The sequence below is a fragment of the Budorcas taxicolor genome, chromosome 25, assembly GCF_023091745.1.
Source record: "Budorcas taxicolor isolate Tak-1 chromosome 25, Takin1.1, whole genome shotgun sequence".
NCBI classification, from domain to species: Eukaryota; Metazoa; Chordata; class Mammalia; order Artiodactyla; family Bovidae; genus Budorcas; species Budorcas taxicolor.
In genome coordinates, this window is record NC_068934.1 from 19,263,168 (window position 1) to 19,287,332 (window position 24,165).

At 38.8% G+C, this 24,165-nt stretch overlaps 1 protein-coding gene across 1 annotated transcript in view; it reads left to right on the top strand.

The window, feature by feature from the left end:
• Positions 1-24,165, top strand: part of LOC128069094 (glycerophosphodiester phosphodiesterase domain-containing protein 4-like) — a 148,834-nt gene that overhangs the window by 47,285 nt on the left and 77,384 nt on the right. Inside the window, exons 5-10 of the mRNA XM_052662383.1 lie at positions 498-596; positions 667-760; positions 1,581-1,658; positions 2,884-3,029; positions 3,413-3,495; positions 20,915-21,071. Of these exons, the coding sequence (XP_052518343.1) occupies positions 498-596; positions 667-760; positions 1,581-1,658; positions 2,884-3,029; positions 3,413-3,495; positions 20,915-21,071 (657 nt within the window). The remainder of the gene's footprint in view (positions 1-497; positions 597-666; positions 761-1,580; positions 1,659-2,883; positions 3,030-3,412; positions 3,496-20,914; positions 21,072-24,165) is intronic.

Consider the following 24,165-nt stretch of genomic DNA (forward strand, 5'->3'; position numbering starts at 1 on the left):
TTCATCTGTTCAACAAATGTTTATTGGGTATTTTATATGAATCAGACATATTCTGCAAGGCAGTGAAGATATAATTATAAACAAATATTGTCCTTGACCTCTTGAAACTTACAGTCAGCTGGGGAAAACATTCACTGAGAAGGTACTTACTTATAAAATATTTTTTACTTGTTACCATATTGAGTCATATAAAAGAGTAGTGAATATTTATAATAGCCATTATTGAAGCTGAGTGAGACATGCCAGGCCCAGCTGAGGTGGAGATGATAAGTTACTAAAGGTATCAGGCCATATACATAGCTGTGTAATTTTTTTTCTCCAGAAAGCAAAGAAGGTAAATTATTGAATTCATCTAATATTGAGCATTTGCAGGTTGGTTAGGTTAAAAGGATGAGGAAATGAGGACCCAGACACTATAGGCACACATACATTTCCTAAGGATGGTTCTCATCCAAGATTAGTGCTTGGAAGTCAGGAAATTCTTTTTGTTTCCCCAGACCCTGATTCTGCTAGTGATTGTGATATGCTCATTTTTTTTCTGGATTTTATTCACTTACTGGAAAGACAGATGGCTCACCGTTGGGCTGTCACTGCAGGTAAGCACCATTCTTAGTTGTAGCCCTGTCTGTTCAAATGTGTTCAGCCTGACTTTTGGCTTTCTCCCAGGTCTTTGCTCCCTACATACACCTGAGCAGCATAGCTATGATGGTTATTCTTTCATGGCCTTTGGCTTTCTACTTGATCCATTTGGAAGGAGAAGGTATGTTCTGTGGGTGAAACCTTGCCTGATCCTTTCAGTTCTGCCTTTAACTTCTGTACCTTACTCAGTGAAACAAGCTGGATAGGTAGCCACCAGTATACCTCTTTGAAATTCATTCAGCTTATTACTCAGTCATGCTCCGTATAGTCAGACAACCCCACATGACCTATCATAGCATTTCCCTGATCAAACCAATCTTCTTGTCAAGAGGGATTCTTCTTCTAGAAAAATAAGAATTTTCTCTCTTTTGTTACACATTGACTGTCTTGAAATGGATTGGGATTAGGGAGAGAATAGAGGCAATTTTATTTGACCAGAATGATGTTATAAATCCCAGTTCTTTAAGTTTGTATTTAAATATTACTAGTTTCAACTCATGAACCAGGTGCAGATATCCATGGGTACATCTTAGTAACTCAGAGTAGAAGTGTGTGAGTCCCTGTCACATCTGGGAACTTCCCCAGAAGCAGAAATATGTGTCTCTGTTCCTCTCCATTCTTTGTCCTAATATCATGGAAACAAATAAGAATCAGAGGTGTACTTGAAACTGTTTTGAGAATGGAGTTATCTCTCCACACCCTTACTGAGAAACCAGGAGGACCTTCTGTCTGTGTCTTTTTGATTACTGGTTAAACAAGGAGTGCTTGCATTCTACTTGTTTGTACAGATGCAGGCAAGAGAAAGACTAGGATTGCAGTGTTGCCCTTGTGTGTTTGTATATGTGTATATATGTAGGTGGAGGGTGAATTTTAGGAAATGTTTCTGGGGGCAAGATCTTAGAAGAAACAATAATTAACTCTTTTCTTTTCCTAAATTTTAGCTAGAATTAGAAGATACCAGATGACATGTAATGAGAGAAAAAGAAACAAGAGGTGTAATGTGCTCACAAAGTTGAGAGGTTAGAGCTGAAGATCTATGTTCAAAAGTGACATAGGTGGTAATTTTAAAACTTACAAATGGGTAAAATGTTCAGAGGTCTAAAGTAGTAAGTGGGAAATGGCCAATGATAAATAGGTATTATGGTCAGGCTCTGTGTGTGTGAGAGAGAGAGAGAGAGAGAGAGAAAGAGAGAGAGAGAGAGAGCGAGAGCACAAAATACTGAGTACCTGTGGTGTCAACTATTGTATCAGTTCTAGGAAGTAGATGTTGGTAGCAAGATAGCTCCATTTTTCAGAATGAAGATAATGAAGACCCAGAGAGGTTAAGCAACATGTCTGAGTCACACAGTTAGAAAGTGGTAGCATCTGGCATTGAATTCACATTTCTGTCAACTACTATCCCGTCTGGGCTTTCCCAGTGGCTTAGTAGGTAAAGAATCTGCCTGCCATGCAGGAGACTCAGGTTCAGTCCCTGGGTCAGCAAGACCCCTTGGAGTAGGAAAATGGCAACCCACTCCAGTATTCTTGCCTGAAAAATCCCATGGACAGAGAAGCCTGGAAGGCTAGTCCAAAGGGTCACAAAGAGTTGGACACACAACCAAACACACGTCAGCACTATCCCTTCTATTCTACCTTACTGCCTGAAATAGAGGCATATAAAGCTTATCTTTGGCCTTCCCTGGTGGCTCAGTGGTAAAGAATCCACCCGCCATTGCAGAAGATGTGAGTTTGATCCCTCAGTTGGGAAGAGACCCTGGAGAAGAAAATGGCAGTCCACTCCAGTCTTCTCGTCTGGGAAACCCATGGATGGAGGAGCCCAGTGTGCTACAGTCCATGGGTCACAAAGAGTCAGACATGACTCAGTGACTAACAAAGCTTATTTTTAAAGGGCTTCCTGGCTTTCTCAGAACCAACTAAACTCCTCTTTCTGAGAAGATATTCCTTAACAGTCCCTCTTTTTCCTTTGCTTCCCACCTCTTGTACAATTCATTCCTTTGTAAATTTAATTTGTAACAGTAGTGACTTAATAATAATGCTTATATTTGGATATTCCTGTGTTTTCAAATCACTGAGAGAACATAAGGATATGAAAGAAATATAGAGTAAATCAGTGAGTCTACTGAGTTAGTGAACCCATGGACTGAGTATTTATTGGTTGTTGCTTGGGGATAGTTGCTTGGGATGGTTCTCCATTCCTGTTTGCATTTTTTCCCCCCTTACTTCCTCCTCCTTCAACTTTTTCAGCTCTACAAGTGGCTATTGGATTGCCCTTTTTTCTTATCCTTTTGTGTCTCTATTTGCTTCCATTGGGGAATTTTTCTCCCTGCGTTCAGGAGAAGAATAAATTGGCACCCAAGCCGGACTTCTTTGGACATAGAGGTGCACCCATGGTAGGTCTGAGCATGAAGAATGTGGGTGAGTAAACGTGTGCATGGGTGTAGAGGGCCCATCAGATCCTCAGAACCCCCTGGAGAAGTAAAGGGGTTGACTTGAGATGACAAGAATAAGTAATTAATTGTAGAGGTTGGACTTGAACTCACCTAATTCTCAGTCCGTTTCTCTTTATTGTGTCCAGTGACATTGCCTCAGATGAGCAGAGTCCCTGAATCAGATTTGGTAGACAAGAATGTAGGCAGGTTCTTTGAACAAAGAGCCAAGGGAACCAAATTTTGCTTTCTAAAGTCCTTTCTTACTGGGCCCTGTCACTACCCTAAAAGGGATGTCAGCAGAAAAGACTGTGAAATTAAAGGCCTAATGTCCTTTTCTTCCACAGCTGGGGCCTGAGAATACCATCATGTCCTTTGAGAAGGCTGTTGAACATGGGGCCTATGGACTGGAGAGTGATGTACATATAAGGTAGGAAAGAAGGGACCAGGGTGGGAGGAGAAAAGACCAGTGGATGACTCTAGCCTGGCCCAAGCTGTAGAGAGGGCAAGCCCTGGGAAGTTTCTCCCTTATTAACCTGGTACATCTGTAGATAACACACATACATAAATCACTTCTCCTTTACAAACCACATATCTGCACCCCTACATTCTCAATCACAGACTCATAAATCACACACTCTATATAGTCTCCACAAATAGCTCAAATTTGTGTCCCCTGCCAACATGCTTACAACTTGTCCCCATGCCCTACCTTAGCAATCTATTTAATTAATTAGTTAGCATTCCCTGGGCACCTACTATATCCTTCTTTTGAGTGCTAGGGAGGGGCAGATGAGTGAGACAGAGTTCTGTCCAAGAGCTGTTCCCAGCCAGTGAAGGAGACATGGCATGTTTACAAAGAACCTTATTCCTTTTATGGATCTTAACATTTTAAATAACATTTTCCAGGGCCTTTGAATAATACTTAGGCATTTTAGTTAAATGCTTTAGATGTTTTAAACTGCAATTATGCATTTAATGTGTTTTCTTTTTTAGGTACTGCAGTTTCAGTCTTTTCAGACTACTTGAGTAATTCTTACAAATCTAGCACATTAAATGTATAACTATATACATTGTTTGATATATTTCAAATCCTTTTATAAATGAGATGTGAACTTATAATCACAAATCTAGATCAGTTACTCAATTTCGTATTTTAAATTGGATTTACAAAGGTAACCTTTCCAAATTGCCTTAAAGATAATTTTACTTAAAATTTACTTAAAATGCCAAATACCCAAAGATTCAAGTACAAATATTAATAACATGTATGCTTTTTTTGAACATACATATATTTAATTCTTCATTTCTCTACTTTGAAATGTACCTACTCACCAAGAAGACAATTAGGTCATTGAGGTTGCTTTGCCAAGTAAATATTTTGTGTTGGCCTCATTTTTTCAATTAAAATTTTTTGAAGTAAAATACAGAACATTAAATTTACTATGCTTACTATTCTAAGATGTATGTATCAGTGGTATTTTACATATTTTTAATGTTGCGGAAACTTCAGCCAACTATCTCTGTGACTTCTTTTCATCTTGTTAAAGCTTTAGACCCATTAAACAGTGATGCCCCATTCCCTCCTCCCCCACCCCCCAGCCCCTAGAAACTCCATTGTACTTTTCTGTCTCCATGATTTTGTCTATATTTTAGGTACCTCATATAAATGTATAATTCATATAGTATGTGATTTTTTTTGTGACTGGCATGTCTGTCAGTTAGTCTTGTAGTCTTCAAGTTCATTCATATTCTATTTCAAAATTGCCATCCTAAAAGGATGAATAATATTCTACCATATATATATATACATAAGTGTATATACATAAGTGTATATGTATATACACTTGCATTTTGCTTTTGTCAGTTTTGACACTTGGGTTGGTTTTATATTTTAGTTATAGCTAATAATGCTGCTTTGAACATGGGTGTTTAAATATCTATTTGAGACTGCCTTCAGTTTTTTGGGGGTGTATGTCCAGAAAGGGAATTGCTGGGTTACAATGATAATTCTCTTTAATTTTTTGAAGGACTGTCCTAGAGTTTTCCACAGTAGTTGCATCATTGTATGTCCCCACTTACAGTGTAGAAGTCTTCTAATTTCTCCACATCTTTGCCAACAGTAGTTATTTTATGTTCTTTTGGTGGGAGCCATCTAATGGATGTGAAGTATGATACCTCATTATGATTTTGATTTGCATTTCCCTAGTGATAAGTAATGTTGACCATATTTTCCTCTATTCACTATCTATCTGTAATCTTTGGAGAAATGTCTATTCAAGTCCTTTGCCCATTTTTGAATTTTTTGTTTTTTTAGTTTACTGAATTTGATTAAAAAAAATGGAAATACAGTTGATTTATATTGCTGTGTTAGTTTCAGGTGTACAGCAAAATGATTCAGATCTATCTGTCTCTCTCTGTCCTTTTTCAGATTCTTTTCTAGGGTTGTATTTTTTTGCTGTTGAGTTTTAGAAGTTCCTTCTATATTTTGGATATTAATCACTTATCAGATATTTAACTTGAAAATATTTTCCCATTCTGTAGATTGCTTTTTTACTCTATTGATATTGTCTTTTGATGCACAAAATGTTAAATATTAATGAAGGCCAATTAGTTTATTTACATTGTTGTTGCCTGTATCTTTATTTTCATATCCAAGAAATCATTGCCAAATCATTGCCAAATATATTTTCCCCTGTATTTTCTACTAAGAGATACATTGTTTTAGTTTTTACATTTAGTTCTTTGATCCGTTTTGAGTTTTTGTATATGATGTTAGGCAGTGGTCCAGTTTTATTCTTTTCATGTGAATATCCAGCACCATTTGTTGAAAAGATTGTTTTTTTTCTCTCTGTTGAATGGTCTTGCCACCCTTGCCAAAAGTCATTTGACCATATATGCAAGGGTTTATATCTGGACTGTGTTCTGTTCCTTGTCTGTCTTTATTCCAGTACCCTACTGTTTTGATTACTGTAGGTTTGTAATAAGTTTTTAATCAAGAAGTGTTAGTACTCTAGTTTTTTTTTCTTTTTTAAGATTGTTTTGGTTTGGGATCCATCATGATTCCATATGAATTTTAGGATGACTTTTTCTTTCTTCAAAAAATGTCATTGGAGGCCAAGATAATAAGAGAGTAGGATAACCATGAGCTTGTCTGCTTCCATGGGCACACCAGAACTGCAACTACTTACAGAGAAACTATCCATGAGAATGACCTGAAGACTAGCAGAAAAGATTTTCTACAAATAAAGATATAAGGAAGGAACCACAGTGAGACAGGTAGGAGGGGCAGTGATTTGGTATAGTTAAGACTTTATACCCCAGGGTAGGTATAATGCAAATATAAGTATTATCACAGAGGTTCTTCCCAAGGAGTGAGGAGTTTGAGCCTTACATTGAGATTCCCACCTCAGAGGTCTTGCACTGGGAAGATGAACCCCAAGAGCATTTCACTTTGGGTGAGTAGGGTTTACTTTTGGGAGAGCCAGAGGGCTGTGGGAAATAGAGACTCCATACTTAAATAGAAAACACAAACCTTCACACATTTGTGAGATTCAGGGCAGAAACAGTGATTTGAAAGAATCTTTGGTCAGACTCACTTGATGATCTTTGAGAACCATCTGGAGAGACAGGAGGTAGTTGAAACTCATCATGGACACATAGACACTGGCAGCAGTGGTGCTAGAGAAGACTCTTGAGAGTCCCTTAGACTGGCCAAGAGATCAAACCAGTCAATCCTAAAGAAAATCAACCCTGAATATTCATTGGAAGGACTGATACTGAAGCTGAAGCTCCAGTACTTTGGCCACCTGATGCAAAGAGCTGACTTATTGGAAAAGACCCCGATTCTGGGAAAGATTGAAGGCAGAAGGAGAAGAGAGTGACAGAGGTTGAGAGGGTTGGATGGCATCACTGATGCAATTGACATGAACTTGGGCAAACTCCAGGAGATGATGAGGTACAGGGAAGCCTGGCATGTTGCAGTCCATGGAGTCGTGACAAACCGGCCGTGACTTGGTGACTGAACAACAATCAGAGACTTCTGATACAACCTTAAGCATACTAACATTCACATTTGGGAGGGGGTTCTCATAATGAGAAGCCCTTAAGAAGGAAATGGAAGCCTACTCCAGTATTCTTGCCTGGGAAATCCCATGGATAGAGGAGACTGACAAGCTATAGTTCCTGGCGTAGCAAAGAGTCAGACATGGTTTAGTGATTAAACAGCAAGTAGCTGCAGCAGAAAGAGGGGAGAGAAGGTGTGCAGAGAATATATTTGAAGACATAATAGCTGAAAACTTTCCTAACCTTGAAAAGGAAGCAGACATCCAAGTCAAAGAAGGACAGAGAATACCGAACAGCTCAAACCCAAAGAAGTTCACACCAAGACAAGTTGTAATTGAAATGGCAAAAGTTAAAGAGAAAATCTTAAAAGCAGCAAGGGGAAAGCAAAACGTTATATACAAAGGAATTCCTATAAGATTTTGAGCCAAGTTTTTGGCAGAAACTATGTGGGCCATGAAGGTCAGTTATTTAAAATAATAAACAGGAAAAATCTATTACCAGGAATGCTCTACAAGCTTCTCACTCACATTTGAAGGTGAAATAAAGTTTGATCCAACCAGTCAGTCCTAAAGGAAATCAGTCCTGAATATTCATTGGAAGCTAAAACTCCAATTTTTTGGCCACCTAATGTGAAGAACTGACTCATTGGAAAAGACCCCGATGCTGGGAAAGATTGAAGACGGGAGGAGAAGGGGACAACAGAGGATGAGATAGTTGGATGGCATCACCGACTCAGTGGACATGAGTGTGAGTAAGCTCCTGGAGTTGGTGTTGGACAGGGAAGCCTGGCGTGCTGCAGTCCGTGGGGTCACAAAGAGTCGGACACAACTGAGTGACTGAATTGAACTGAAGGCTAAAAGAATTCAGCTCCATGAAACCAGCTTTACCAGAAATGTTAAAGGGACTTCTCTAAATGGAAAAAGCCACAACTAGAAATAGAAAAATTTGAAAGGAAAAAGTTCATTGGTAAAGGCAAATACACAGTAAAGGTAGACGATCATTCACTTATAAAGCTAGTAGGAAGGTTGCAAGGTAAAAGTAAGAAAGTCATCTATGTCCGCAATAAGTAGTTAAGGGATGCACAAAATAAGAAGGTGTAAAATATGATGTCAGGCCAGACATCTTGTGGCTGTGTTGTGCTTGTGAGCCCTGTAGGACCAGGAAGGACCGATTACTGCATGGGGAGAAGGCCGACAGTGGCTTGAGGAAGGCCCTAGCCCTTCTGCACTTATGTCTGGCAGAGCTGATTTGGGACAGTGAGGCAATCCTTTCCAGTCACTAGGATAATCAGCTGGTTGGCCACACCTTTGAGTACACAACAAGATATTGAGAAGTCAGATGAAAAGCCCAGACTGTGGTGTTGAAACAGATTAATAAGGAACTTAATGATTTAGCCCATGAGCCTTCAGCAGTGTTTTTTCAGGTCCATTTGGTGCAGATACATTTCCTTGGCAAGCCGCAGTTATGGCACCTAATGACAGCCCATATGAAGGTGGCATATTCTTTTTAACAATTGATTTTCCTACAGACTGCCCCTTCAAACCACTTACCATTGCATTTACAACAGGAATTTATCATCCAGATATTAAAAGTAATGGCAGCATTTGTCTCCTAAGATCACAGTGGTCTCCCATTTTAGCTATATATATATATATATATAAATATATAAGCAGCATCACATTCCATTAAATTTCATTAAAAAGCAGCAGCATACCTCTTCTTTTCAAATGCAAATCAAGCATTCTCCAGGACAGATTACATGCTAGGCCATAAAACAAGCCTCAGTAAGTTTAAGAACACTGAAGTTATATCAGACCTCTCTCTCAACCACAGTGCTATAAGCTTATAAATCAATTAGAAGGAAAAAAACCTGGAAAACATACAAACATGTGGAGGCTGAAGAATGATACTAAACAACCAACGAGTCACTGAAGAAATCAAAGAAGAAAAAAATAATACCTGGAAGCAAAATGAAAAAACAGTGATCCAAAATTTATGCAATGAGGCAAACGCAGTTTTAAGACAAGTTTGTGATACCACAAGCCAACCTTAGGAAACAAAAATAACATAACATTACACCTAAAATTATTAGAGAAAGAAGATCAAACAAAACTCAAAAGTTCAGTTCAGTCGCTCAGTCATGTCCAACTCTTTGTGATCCCATGAATCGCAGCACTCCAGGCCTCCCTGTCCATCACCAACTCCCGGAGTTCACTCAGACTCACGTCCATCGAGTCCGTGATGCCATCCAGTCATCTCATCCTCTGTTGTCCCTTTCTCCTCCTGTCCCCAATCCTTCCCAGCATCAAAGTCTTTTCCAGTGAGTCAACTCTTCGCATGAGGTTGTCAGAGTACTGAAGTTTCAGCTTTAGCATCATTCCTTCCAAAGAATTCCCAGGGTTGATCTCCTTCAGAATGGACTGGTTGGATCTCCTTGCCGTCCAAGGGACTCTCAAGAGTCTTCTCCAACACCACAGTTCAAAAGCATTAATTCTTCGGAGCTCAGCCCTTTTCACAATCCAACTCTCACATCCATACATGACTACTGGAAAAACCATAGCCTTGACTAGATGGACCTTAGTCAGCAAGGTAATGTCTCTGCTTTTGAATATGCTATCTAGGATGGTCATAACTTTTCTTGCAAGGGGCAAGCATCTTTTAATTTCATGGCTGCAGTCACCATCTGCAGTGATTTTGGAGACACTGTTGCCACTGTTTCCCCATCTATTTCCCGTGAAGTGATGGGACTGGATGCCATGATCTTCGTTTTCTGAATGTTGAGTTTTAGGCCAACTTTTTCACTCTCCACTTTCACTTTCATCAAGAGGCTTTTGAGTTCCTCTTCACTTTCTGCCATAAGGGTGGTGTCATCTGCATATCTGAGGTGATTGATATTTCTCCTGGCAGTCTCGATTCCAGCTTGTGTTTCTTCCAGTCCAGCTTTTCTCATGATGTACTCTGCATACAGGTTAAATAAGCAGGGTGACAATATACAGCCTTGACGTACTCCTTTTCCTATTTGGAACTAGTCTGTTGTTCCATGCCCAGTTCTAACTGTTGCTTCCTGACCTGCATACAGATTTCTCAAGAGGCAGGTCAGGAGGTCTTGTATTCCCATATCTCTCAGAATTTTCCACAGTTGATTGTGATCCACACAGTCAAAGGCTTTGGCATAGTCAATAAAGCAGAAAGAGATGTTTTTCTGGAACTCTCCTGCTTTTTCCATGATCCAGCTGATGTTGGCAGTTTGATCTCTGGTTCCTCTGGTTCCTTTTCTAAAACCAGCTTGAACATCAGGAAGTTCACGGTTCACATATTGCTGAAGCCTGGCTTGGAGAATTTTGAGCATTACTTTACTAGCATGTGAGATGAGTGCAGTTGTGCGGTAGTTTGAGCATTCTTTGGCATTGCCTTTCTTTGGAATTGGAATGAAAACTGAGCTTTTCCAGTCCTGTGGCCACTGCTGAGTTTTCCAAATTTGCTGGCATATTGAGTACAGCACTTTCACAGCATCATCTTTCAGGATTTGAAACAGCTCAACTGGAATTCCATCACCTCCACTAGCTTTGTTTTTAGTGATGCTTTCTAAGGCCCACTTGACTTCACATTCCAGGATGTCTGGCTCTAGATGAGTGATCACACTATCGTGATTATCTGGGTAGTGAAGATCTTTTTTGTACAGTTCTTCTGTGTTTTCTTACCATGTCTTCTTAATATCTTGTGCTTCTGTTAGGTCCATACCATTTCTGTCCTTTATCGAGCCCATCTTTGCATGAAATGTTCCCTTGGTATCTCTAATTTTCTTGAAGAGATCTCTAGTCTTTCCCATTCTGTTCTTTTCCTCTATTTCTTTGCATTGATTGCTGAAGAAGGCCTTCTTATCTCTTCTTGCTATTCTTTGGAACTCTGCATTGAGATGCTTATATCTTTCCTTTTCTCTTTGCTTTTCACTTCTCTTCTTTTCACAGCTATTTGCAAGGCCTCCCCAGACAGCCGTTTTGCTTTTGTGGATTTCTTTTCCATGGGGATGGTCTTGATCCCTGTCTCCTATAAATGTCACAAACCTCATTCCGTAGTTCATCAGGCACTCTAACTATCAGATCTAGGCCCTTAAATCTATTTCTCACTTCCACTGTATAATCATAAGGGATTTCATAAAGCTGAGAGCAGAAACAAGTAAAAGAGACATTATAAAGCAATGGAAATGATCACTGAAAGTATGAACTGGTTCTTTGAAAAGAGATGCAAGATTGTTATACCTTTAGCCTAACTCTTCAAGAAAAAAAAAGAGACCTAAATCAATAACAGAGAAGGCAATTGCACCCCACTGCAGTACTCTTGCCTGGAAACTCCCATAGTAGGAGGAGCCTGGTAGGCTGCAGTCCATGGGGTCGCTGAGAGTTGGACACAACTCAGTGACTTCACTTTCACTTTTCACTTTCATATATTGGAGAAGGAAATGGCAACCCACTCCAGTGTTCTTGCCTGGAGGATCCCAGGGACAGCAGAGCCTGGTGGGCTGCTGTCTATGGGGCTGCAAAGAGTCAGACACGACTGAAGTGAGTTAGCAGCAGCAGCAGCAAATCAATAAAGTCAGAAATGAATAAGGGAAACTTAACAACAAACAGCACAAAAATAGAAAGGAGCATAAGAGATTGCTATGGACCTATCAATGACTCATTAATGAATTTGGTAAAGTCTCAGTCTATGGAATTAATGCACAGAAATATATTGCAGTTCTATGTACTAAAATAACTATCAGAAAGGGAAAATAATCCCATTCACAATGACATAAAAAAGAGTAGAATACCTGCAAACAAATCTTACTAAGGAGCTAAAACATCTGTACTTTGAAAACTGCAAGATACAATAAATGAAACTGCAGATAATGGAGAAGTATAGAAAGATACACCATGCTCATGGACTGGAAGAATTAATATTGTTAAAATGACCATACCAACCAGATGGAATCTACAGATTCAGTGAAATCTCTATTAAAATGTCAATGGAATTTTTCACAGATCTAGAACAAATAATTCCTAAATTTTTATGGGAACACAGAAAACCTCTGAGTACCCAAAACAGTCTTAAGATAGAAGACTTCCTTCAAAGTATACTGTAGAGCTACAGTAATCAAAACAGGATGATGTAGGCACAAAAACACACATAAATCAGTGGAACAGAATAGAGAGCCCAGAAATGAGTCCATAGTTATATGGGCAGTTAGTATATATCCATGGAGACTAAAATATGCAATGGGGAAAGGAAAGACTCTTCAAAAAATGGTGTTGGGACAACTGTACCACTTTCTCACACCATATACAGAATAAACTCAAAATGAATTAAAGTCTTAGGTGTAAGATCATAAAACGTAAACTTGTAGAAGAAAACATTGGTAATGTACTCTTTGACTTAAGTCTTAGAATTTTGAAGGGAGGTCTGTTTTGTTAGGCTAAGGAAACATAAACAAAAATAAATGAGACAACATCAAATGAAAAAAGCTCTTTCTCAGTGAAGGAAATAACAAATTGAAAAAGCTGTGTACTGAATGGGAGAAGATATTTGCAAATGACATATCTGACAAGTGATTAATATCTTAAAGTATATAAAGAACTCATACAAGTCAGCATCAAAGAAACGACCAGTTAAAAAATGGCCAAAGACCTGAATAGACATTTTTTTAAAGGAGACATTCATGTGGCCAACAGACATATGGAAAGATGCTCTATATCACTAATCAATAGGGAAATGCAAATCAAAACCACAATGAGATATCCCCTCACACATGTCAGAATGGCTATTAACAAAAAGATAACAAATTATAAATATTGGCAAGGATGTGGAGAGAAAGGATCTCTTGTGTACTGTTGATGAGAATGTAAATTGGTACAGGCACTGTGGAGAACAATATGGAAGTTCCTAAATAAATTAAACATATAAATACTGTATATTCTAGCAATTCCACTTCTAGTTGTATATCTGAAGAAAATGAAAACACCAGTTTGAAAAGATATATACCCCACTGTGTTCACTATAGTAGCATTATGTACAATATTCAAGATAAGGAAGCAACCTAAGTACCCATCAATAGGTGATTGGATAAAGAAGAAATAATGTATGTAAATATGCAGTATTTCTCAGCCATAAACAGAATGAAACTAGCTGTTTGTGACAACACGTTTGTGCCTAGAGACATTATGCCAAGTGAAATAAGTCAGAGAATGACAAGTACTGTAAAATTTCATTTATATGTCAAACCTAAAACAAATGAACAATCATAACCAAATAGAAACAGAGTTAGTTATAGATGCAGAGACAAACAGATGGTTGCCAGAAGGGACGAGGTTTGTGGAGAGTGAGAAATGGGTGAAAGACCTTAAGAGGTACAAGCTTTCAGTTACAAAATGAATCACAGATATGAAATGCACAGTGTGGGGAATATAATCGTGTAATATCTTTGGTGACAGATGACAATTAGGCTTAATGGTGATCATTGTTAAATGTTCAGAAATATCAAATTACCGTGTAGTGCACCAGGAATTAATATAGTTGTAGTTCAGTTATTCTTCAATTATACTTCAAAAGCAAGCAAGCAAACAAAAACCAAACAAACTCATAGAAAAGGAGGTCAGATTTGTGACTCGAGACAGTGACTAGATTTGTGACTCAGAGACAGGAGGGGTGAAATTGGTGAAATGAGATGAAGTACAGTCTTTCAGTTACAAGACAAATAAATATAGGGATATAATATGTAACATGCTAAAGATAATTAAGGAAAATATTTTTTTATTTTCTTAATGTTGTATCTAGTGTTTCTTTGATGGCTCAGTGATAAAGAAGCCACCTGCCAATGCAGGAGACATGGGTTTGATCCTTGGGTTGGGAAGATCCCCAGGAGAAGGAAATGATCACCCACTCCAGTATTCTTGCCTTGGAAACTATGGACTGAGAGGAGCCTGGCGGGCTATAGTCCATGGGGTTGCAAAAGAGTTGAACATGATTTAGTGACTAAACAACAACATCATCAATATTGTATCTGAATGAGATGATGGATGTTCACTAAACCTAGTATAATCATATTGTGATGGATGTAAGTCAAATAATTATGTTGTATGCCTTAATCTTTTACAGTGCTGTATGTAAAGTATATTTCAATAAAACTAGGGGGAAATCACTGAGATTTTGATAGGAATTGCATGAATCTTCTCATTGCTTTGGTTAATAGTAACATATTAACAATGTTAATTTTTTCAATCCATAAACATAAGATGTGTTTACATTTATCTGTCTTCCTCCACTTCTTTCAGAAATATTTTCTCGTTTTCATTGCATGAATCTTTGGCCTCCTTTGTTTAAGTTCATTCTTTTAAGTATTTTATTCTTTTTGATGCCATTTTAAATGAGATTGTTTTTGTAATTTCTGTAATTAGTGATCAGAGTGGAGATTTCTTATATTTGGAGTATAGGATCTCTCTTTGACACCCTGAGTCTTAACATGCTTTGCAAGTTACTTCATGAACCTGTACAAAGATTCTTCGTTCTTAGTGTATAGAAATGCAGCTGATTTTTGGCTGTTTCCTTGGTATTGCTGTTTTGTAAAATTTATTTATTCTGTTTCTTTTTGTTATGGAAATTTTAGGCTTTTCTGCATGTAAGAGTTTTTCTTGTTCAGTCATTGTCATGTCTGATTCTTTGTGACCCTGAGGATAGTAGCTCACCAGGCTTCCCTATCCTTTATTATCTCCCAGAATTTGCTCAAATTCATGTGCATTGAGTTGGTGATGGTATCTAATCGTCTCATCTCTGCTGCCCTCTTCTCTTTTTGCCTTCAGTCTTTCCCAGCATTAGGGTTTTTTCCAGTGAGCTGGCTCTTTGTATCAAGTGGCCGAAGTATTGGAGTTTCAGCTTCAGCATTAGTCCTTCCTGTCAATATTCAGGGTTGATTTCCTTTAGGATTGACTGGTTTGATTTTCTTACAATCGAAGGGACTCTCAAGAGTCTTCTCTAGCACTGTAGTTTGAAAACATCAATTCTTTGGCAGTCAAACTTCTTTATGGTTCAACTCACATCTGTACTTGACTACTGGAAAAACCATAGCTTTGACTATACAGACCTTTGTCAGCAAAGTAATGTCTCTGCTTTTTAATACACTGTCTAGGTTTGTTATAGGTTTCCTTCCAGGGGCAAGCATCTTTTAATTTCTTGGCTGAAGTCACTGTCCGCAGTGATTTTGGAGGCCAAGAAAATAAAATCTACCACCGTTTCCACTTTTCCCCTTCTATATGCCATGAAGTGATGGGCCCAGATGCCATGATCTTGGTTTTTGAATGTTGAGTTTTAAGCCAGCTTTTTCACTCTCCTCTTTCATCTTCATCAAGAGGCTCTTTAGTTCCTCTTTGCTTTCTTCCATAAGGGTGGTATCATCTTTACATCTGAGGTTGTTGATATTTTTTGCAGCAGTCTTGATTCCAGCTTGTGATTCATCCAGCTCTGCATTTTGCATGATATGCTCTGCATATAAGTGAAACAGGGTGCCAGTATATAGCCTTGTCTTATTCTTTTCCCAATGTTGAACCAGTCAGTTGTTCTGTATAAGGTTCAAACTGTTGCTTCTTGACCCACATACAAGTTTCTCAGGCCACAGGTAAGATGGTCTGATATTCCCATCTCTTAAGAATTTTTCACAATTTGTTGTGATCCACACAGTCAAAGGCTTTTTCAATGAAGCAGATGTTTTTCTGGAATTGCCTTCCTTTCTTTATGATCCAACAAATGTTGGCAATTTGATCTCTGGTTCCTCTGCCTTTTATAAACTCACCTTGTACATCTGGAAGTTCTTGGTTCATGTACTGCTGAAGCTTAGTTTGAAGGATTTTGAGCATAACCTTACTAGCATGCAAAATGAGTGCAATTTTTCGGGTAGTCTGAACATTCTTTGACACTGCTTTTCTTTGAGTTTGGAATGAAAACTGACCTTTTCCAGTCCTGTGGCCACTGCTGAGTTTTCCAAATTTTCCTGGCGTATTGAGTGCAGCACTTTCACAGCATCATCTTTTAGGATTTGAAACAGCTCAACTGGAGTTCCATCACCCCCACTAGCTTTGTTCATAGTGATGCTTCCTAAGACACACTTAACTTCACACTCCAGAATGTCTGAAACCATCATAGTTATCCCGGTCATTAAGATCTTTTTTTGTATAGTTCTTCTGTGTATTCTTGCCACCTCTTCTTAATCTCTTCTGCTTCCGTAAGGTGCTTACATTTCTTTTCTTTATTGTGCTCGTCCTTGCATGAAATATTGGACTTCCCTGGTGGGTCAGACAGTAAAGCGTCTGTCTACAATGCAAGAGACCTGGGTTTGATCCCTGGGTTGGGAGGATTCCCTGGAGAAGGAAATGGCAACCCACTCCAGTACTCTTGCCTTGAAAATCCCATGGACGGAGGAGCTTGGTGCAGGCTACTGTCCATGGGGTCACAAAGAGCTGGGCACGACTGAGCGACTTTACTTTCTTTGCATGAAATGTTCCCTTGGTATCTCCAATTTTGTTGATGAGATCTCTAATCTTTCCCATTCTGTTGTGTTTCTCTACAGTTCTTCTCCTTGTTCATAAAGAAGACCTTCTTATCTCTTCTTGCTATTTTCTTGAACTCTGCATTCAGTTGGGTTTATCTTTCCCTTCCTACCTTGCTTTTCACTTCTCTTCTTTTCTCAGTTATTTGTAAAGCCTCCTCAGACAACCACTTTGCCTTCTTGCATTTCTTTATCTTTGGTATGGTTTTAGTCTCTGCCTCCTGTACAGTGTTACAAACTTCTGTCCATAGTTCTTCAGGCACTCTGTCTACCAGATCTAATCCCTTGAATCTGTTCATCACCTCCACTGTATAGTCAGTCATAAGGGGTTTGATTTAGGTCATACCTGAATGGCCTAGAGGTTTTCCCTTCTTTCTTCAATTTAAGCCTGAAGTTTTCAATAAGGAGCTGATAATCTGATCCACAGTCAGCTCCAGGTCTTGTTTGTGCTGAGTGTATAAAGCTTCTCTATCTTTGTGTGCAAAGAATATAAGCAATCTGATTTTAGTATTGACCTGTAGGTGATGTCTCTGTGTAGTCATCTTTTGTGTTGTTGGAAGAGGGTTTTACTATGACCAGAGTGTTCTCTTGGCAAAACTCTGTTAGCCTTTGTCCTGCTTCAATTTGTATTCCAAAGCAAAACTTGCCTGTTATTCCATGTGTCTCTTGACTTCCTATTTTTGCATTCCAATCTCTTGTGATGAAAAGGACATCTTTTTTTGATGTTAGTTTTAGAAGGTCGTGAAGGTCTTCATAGAACTGGTCAACTTTCGGTCTTTTGGCATTAGTGTTGGGGCATAGACTTGGATTACTGTGATATTGAATGGTTTGCCTTGGAAATGAACTGAGATCATTCTGTTGTTTTTGAGATTGCCCCCAAGTACTGCATTTCGGACTGTTTTCTTGACTGTGAGGGCTACTCCATTTCTTCTAAGGTATTCTTGCCCAGAGTGGTAAATATCATGGTTGTCTGAATTAAATTTGCCCATTCCTGTCCATTTTAGTTCACTGATTCCTAAGATGTCAGTGTTCACTCTTGCCATCTCCTGTTTGACCACGTCCAATTTACCATGATTCATGGACCTAACATTCCAGGTTCCTATGCTGCATTATTCTTTGCAGCATCAGACTTTATTTTCACCTCCAGACACATCCACAACTGAGCACCCTTTCCACTTTAACCCAGGAGCTTCATTCTTTCTGGAGCTATTAGTAACTGCCCTCTGCTCTTCTCCAGTGGGGCTCATCTGTAGTGTCATATCGTTTTACCTTTTCATACTGTTAATGTTCATGGGGTTCTTGAGGCAAGAATATTGATGTGGTTTGCCATTCCCTTCTCAGTGGACTGCATTTTGTCAGAACCGTCGACAGTGATTCATTTGACTTGGGTGGCATGGCATCATATGGCTCATAGCTTCATTGAAATTATGCAGGCCCCTTCACCAATGACAAGACCATGATCTATGAAGGGAGCGTATAAGATAATACCATATGAAAACAGAAGTAATTTTAGCTTCTTCCATTCTAACCTGGATCCATTTTATTTCTCTGTGTTGCTCAATTGCTCTGGCTAGAACTTTTAGCGTCACTTTGAGTAGAAGTGCCAGAAGCACACTTCCTAACCTTGTTCTTAATTTTAGAGGAAAAGCTTTTTGTCATCACCATGGTGATAATGTTTGCCATGGCTTTTTCATATATGTCTTTTATTACTTTGGTGTAGTTTCTTTCTATTTTTAGCTAGATGAGAATGTTTATCATTAAAGGGTGTTGAATGTTGTCAAATTCCTTTTCAGTATCACTTGAAATATTGTGTGTTTTTTTCTCTTTCATTCTTTTAATGTGGTTTATTACATTGATGGATTTCAATAACATTCTTGGATTTGGGGACTAAATCTCACATATAATCCTTTTTAATACAATGCTGAGTTTTATTTGCTATTTTATTGAGGTTTTTTTTACATCAGTGTTCATAAGGGATATTGTATATAATTTTATTTTCTTGTAGTATGTTTGTCTGGCTTTGATGTTGGGATATCCTTTAGAGTCTGTTAGCTCTTACATAATCTTTTTTTATTCTCATATTCAATAAATTGGATTGTCTTATCTTTTAGTTCAGTGAGTCTTCCTTTTGCCTGTTTAAATCTGCCTTTGAATGCCTGTAGTCAGTTTTTCATTTCAGTTGTACTTTTTAACTCTATAACTTTTTGGTTTATTTTTCTGTTTTAAGAAATCTCTATTAATATTTCCATTTTATTCATACATTATTTTGTTGAGTTTATCCACATCTTTCTTTAGTTCTTTCAGTGTCTTTAATATGATTGTTTTAAAGTTTTTATCTAGTATATCTACCATTAGCTTTTTTTCAGGGACAGTTCTTGTTGATTTTTTTTCTTTGAATGGACCATACTTTGTTTTTTTCAGTCTTGTGATTTTTTTTTTTTTGGCTAAAAACTGGGCATTTGAGATGAGTAGTATGGTAATACTGGAAATTAGATTCTCCCCCTTCCTTTGGGTTTGCTGGGTTTTGTTGTTGTTGTTTTAATTTTTATTAGATGTCTCTGTGCCGTGGATCAGCCTGAGGTGTAAACTTGAGTATTTTTTTAGGTTTTTCTGATCTTCCCTTGGCCATGAATGGTCACTTTCTAATTTCTCTTTGTATGCCCTGCTGCTGCTACTGCTGTAAGTCACTTCAGTCATGTCTGACACTGTGCAGCCCCATAGATGGCAACCCACCAGGCTCCCCCGTCCCTGGGATTCTCCAGGCAAGAACACTGGAGTGTTGCCATTTCCTTCTCCAGTGCATGCAAGTGAAAAGTGAAAGTGAAGTCACTCAGTCATGTCTGACTCTTCGCGACCCCATGGACTGCAGCAGCCTACCAGGCTCCTCTGTCCATGGGATTTTCCAGGCAAGAGTACTGGAATGGGTTGCCATTGCTTTCTCCATTTGTATGTACAGATATTTTTAATATTTTAAGTTTTTAATATAGAGCTCTTTAATATAAAGCTACTGTTTAATGGCTGATTTACAACAGGAGAAAAGGAGGAACATAAATGAGCATTGAAAAGGGTGCTGCCCTTTAAATCTTATGAAAGTCACTTCTGTTAGAGGGCTAGGGCTTTGCAACAGCGGAAGAAGGTGCAACAACAGTCTTATCTCTGCTCTTTTGTGACAAGAAGTAACCAGTGACCAGAGCAGAGAAACCCTATATTTGGAATAGAGGATTTTTTTTGCCACCTTGGCACTCATCAGCTGCTGTGCAAGTTACTCCAGGAACCTGTCCACAGTTGTTTGCCATGTGAATAGGGGTGGGTAATGAGTAGCTGCTATTGTGCTAAGAGTTGGAATTGACTGAAATTAACCCCAGTTTACATCTGAGTTTTCCCATGGAAGTTGAACGCCTTTCATGTACTCCAAACTTCCAAGAGAATTACATCAGACAGTCTTTGAATGCAGTTGTTGTCTAGGTGGGGAGACAGATTCCTGATGCTTTGTACTCTGTCATCTTTCCAGCATCATCTCTTCTTCCTTTCATTTTTGATGAATTTTAAGTTGATAGTTGTTTTCTTCCTTCACCATTTAAAATACATTGTTTCATTGTTTTTCATATCTCATATTTTTTGTTGAAAAGTCTGCTATATACTTATCTTTATTTCTATCTAAAGACCTTGCCGCATTCACTTCTCACTTACCTTACTCTCAGATGACTACTCTACCTATTGTTTTCTAGATATATAAATTCCCTTGATAGGAAGGTTACTCTTTCACCATAGCTAATAGACTTAATGGAGCTTTCCTCGTAGCTCAGATGGTAGTCAGCCTGCAGTGCAGGAAACCCAGGTTCGATCCCTGGGTCAGGAAGATCCCCTGGAGGAGGGCATGGCAAGTCACTCCAATATTCTTGCCTGGAGAATCCCCCTAGACAGAGGAGCCTGGCAGGATCCAGTCCATGGGTTCACAAAGAGTCAGACATGACTGAGCAACTAAGCACAGCACAATAGGCTTATTGTACATTACAAAAGATTGCTTCCTTGGGCAGAAAAATGTTCATATCAAAGTATAAATTCCTGTTCTTAATCCTTTGCTAAGATAAGGGAGGGAGTAAGGAACCTAGGAAGACTTGTGAGCTTGATAGGCTTTCTGAGAACCCTGTTTGCCAGGGTGGCTGAATTCAGTCTATCCACCTCTTCTGCTCTTCTCCCCCTCTGCCTGCAGTTACGATCATGTGCCTTTTCTCATGCATGACTCTGACCTGAGAAGAACAACCAATATCAAGGAGGTCCTGCCAAATGCCTCTTTGACACACCCATCCTTATTTGATTGGGATTTCCTGTCGACTCTGAATGCAGGCAAATGGTTTTCACATGCTCTGGTAAGACATGTTCTCCACTTCAAGAAACCTGCCTTGAACTCCCTTTTCTGTATGAGGTCATGTGCTGCTCCTGGAGATAAAGCATTTAGATGAGGATAGGCAAGTGTGCACACAATTTCATCCCAGTTTGGTAGCATGACTATGGTTAGAATTCGCAGGAATGTTATTCCAGTAACGTAGTCAGTCTAATTGCTGCTGGAAGTTCTGAAAACAAGCTTTAAACTTATTCTTGTCATTTACTTCCTTTTAATCCAATAATTTCTTGAACTTAGGGCTTCCCTAGTGGCTCAGATGGTAAAGAATCTGCCTGCAATGTGGGAGACCTGAGTTTGATTCTTGGCAGTGTTTCAATAATAAGTTAGAGAATTTAGAATTATCCTGAATAGAAAGTCAGATTTACATGTGATAAAAGTCAAGCCTGCCTTCTGAAAATAGGTAAAGAAAAAGCAACTTACATTTTCCAGGTTATCATGTCTACAGGGAATCCATGTGACCTAGGTTTCACCAATCAGATATACTCATTTTCAGTCTGATTTTGACAACAAACATCTGAGCAGGACAGACAGCAGGCACTCATATTGCTAGCACCTATGGTAGCAGAGCTACAATAGTTAGAGGTCAGCTGTGGTAATGGCTCTCCTATCAGGAAGTTGTATAATTAGGAAAATAAATCTTCAGGGACTTTTGATTGTGTACTAGGTGGAATGGAATTTATTTACATTTGACGTTAATCCTGAAGACCGATTTGATCCTTTTTCATTTTGAAAGTGAAAAGTAAAGACTTACATAAAGAGATACTTATCCATTTGAAATTCTTTCTTTTAAGATGTGTTACTGAAGGGATAGCTGAACATTGATTTGTAATGATTGTATCAACTCAGAATACTTATTTTCATATGAGTACGTAGCCTACAAATGCTGTTTCCATGTGAGAAATAAAGGGATACATCTGATATTCCAGGTTTCTATGTGTATGTAGGCTCTGCATATGTCTCATCATATACGAATAAACAGAAATATACAGACTAGAGAGGCTCCATTATTGGTTTAATTGTATTGGTTTAATTAGCCATGTGCTAAGTCACTTCATTTGTATCCAACTCTTTGTGACCCTCTGGACTGTAGCCCTCCAGGCTCCTCTGCCAATGGGATTTTCCAGTCAAGAATACTACGCATTGGAAAGCAGATTCAATGACTGGACCTCCATGAAAGTCCCTCAGGCAAGAATACTGGTGTGGCTTGCCATTTCCTCCTCAGGGGATCTTCCCAACCCAGGGTTCAAACCCACGTCTCTTAAATCTCCTGCTTCAGCAGATGGGTTCTTTACCACTAGTGCTGCCTATGGAAGCCCTGATAGCCATAGGTAATGTTTTGACAAATATGTATTCCAAATGAGAAGGCTGTTAAAATATTTGTTGTGTAATGTATGGTTTGTAAAAGTCTTACTTACCATAAGCGATGGGATTGGGTATGTTATTTTAGTAATGTTATCTGTATGTTTTAGGAGTAATAGTTTTGTTTTATCTGGGTAGTGTGTTTGCAGTGTTTAGTTATGCCTTTAGTCTGGTTACTGAAGAGTATTCTGAAACCTTGACTTCAGATATATTTATCTAGAGGGATTTATTTTTAGGTTTGTTTGTAGAGCTTTCTTTGCTTGCATGCTGTGTGGTCAGAAGTAGTCAAAGTGGTGTTGGCACATTATTTAAAAGGTTTGTAAGATTGGATAATTTTTCAGAGCAAAGAAATTCTTTGATTTGCGAAGGTTTTTCTGGGTGCTCTTTATTGGTTGGGTATAGTTATGAATTGATGGTGGTGGTGAGTTGATTATTTGACAGTGAAGTTATTATTCTTGAGATTACTTGTGAAAATTAAATAGTTTTTTCTATAGGGAAATAAAAACAGATATAGAAGTTCTGGGAATTGTCCCTGGAAGATCAGCTGATCTATTCAGGGGCTTGCTTGGTGATTCAGTGGTAAAGAGTCTGCCTGCAGTGCAGGAGACTCAAGTTCAATCCCTGCGTCAGGAAGATCCCCTCGAGAAGGAAATGGCAACCCACTCCAGTATTCTCGCCTAGAAAATCCCATGGACAGAGGAGCCTGGCAGGCTGCAGTCCATGGGGTCACAAGGAGTTGGGCACAACTTAAATTTGTTGGTATAGTTATTATTCTTGAGATTGCTTGTGAAAATTAGTGTGATCTATAATGGTTGTTCTAGTAGTCATGTGTGGTTTTTCCAGTAGTCATGAATATTCATTGCAAGGACTGATGATGAAGCTGAAACTCCAATACTTTGGCCACTTGGTACAAAGAACTGACTCATTAAGACCCAGATGCTGGGAAAGATTGAAGGCAGGAGGAGAAAGGGACTACAGAGGATGAAATGATTGGATGGTATTACCGACTCAATGGACATGAGTTTGAGCAAGCTGTGGGAGTTGGTGATGGACAGGGAAGCCTGGTGTGCTGCAGTCCATAGGGTCACAAAGAGTCGGACATGACTGAGTGACTAAACTGAACTGAATAATGAAATAAAAAGAGATACAGAAGTTCTGCAAATTGTCCCTGGGAGATCAGTTGAGTTCTTATTTTACTAGTAAAGCCAACATTTCTGTGGAGCATTTTTATATCCTTTTGTGAAAGTATAAATCTCAAAAGTTGTTCAGTCACTAAGTCATATCCAACTTTTTGTGACCTCATGGGCTGCAGCACACCAGGCTTTCCTGTCCTTCACCACCTCCTAGAGGTTGCTCAAACTCATGTCCATTGAGTCGGTGATGCCATCCAACCATCTCATCCTCTGTCGCCCCCTTCTCCAGCCCTCAATCTTTCCCACAACCAGCGTCTTTTCCAGTGAGTCATCTCTTTGCATCAGGTGTCCAAAGTATTGGAGCTTCAGCTTCAGCATCAGTCCTTCCAATGAATATTAAGGGTTGATTTCCTTTAAGATTGACTGATTTGATATCCTTGCAGTCCAAGGGACTTTCAGGAGTCTTCTCCAGCACCACAGTTCAAAAGCTTCAATCTCAAAAAATCTCAAAAGTATAAAAATGCAATCCTCATGCATATAGTGAGCAGATTATAATCTTATTTAGCA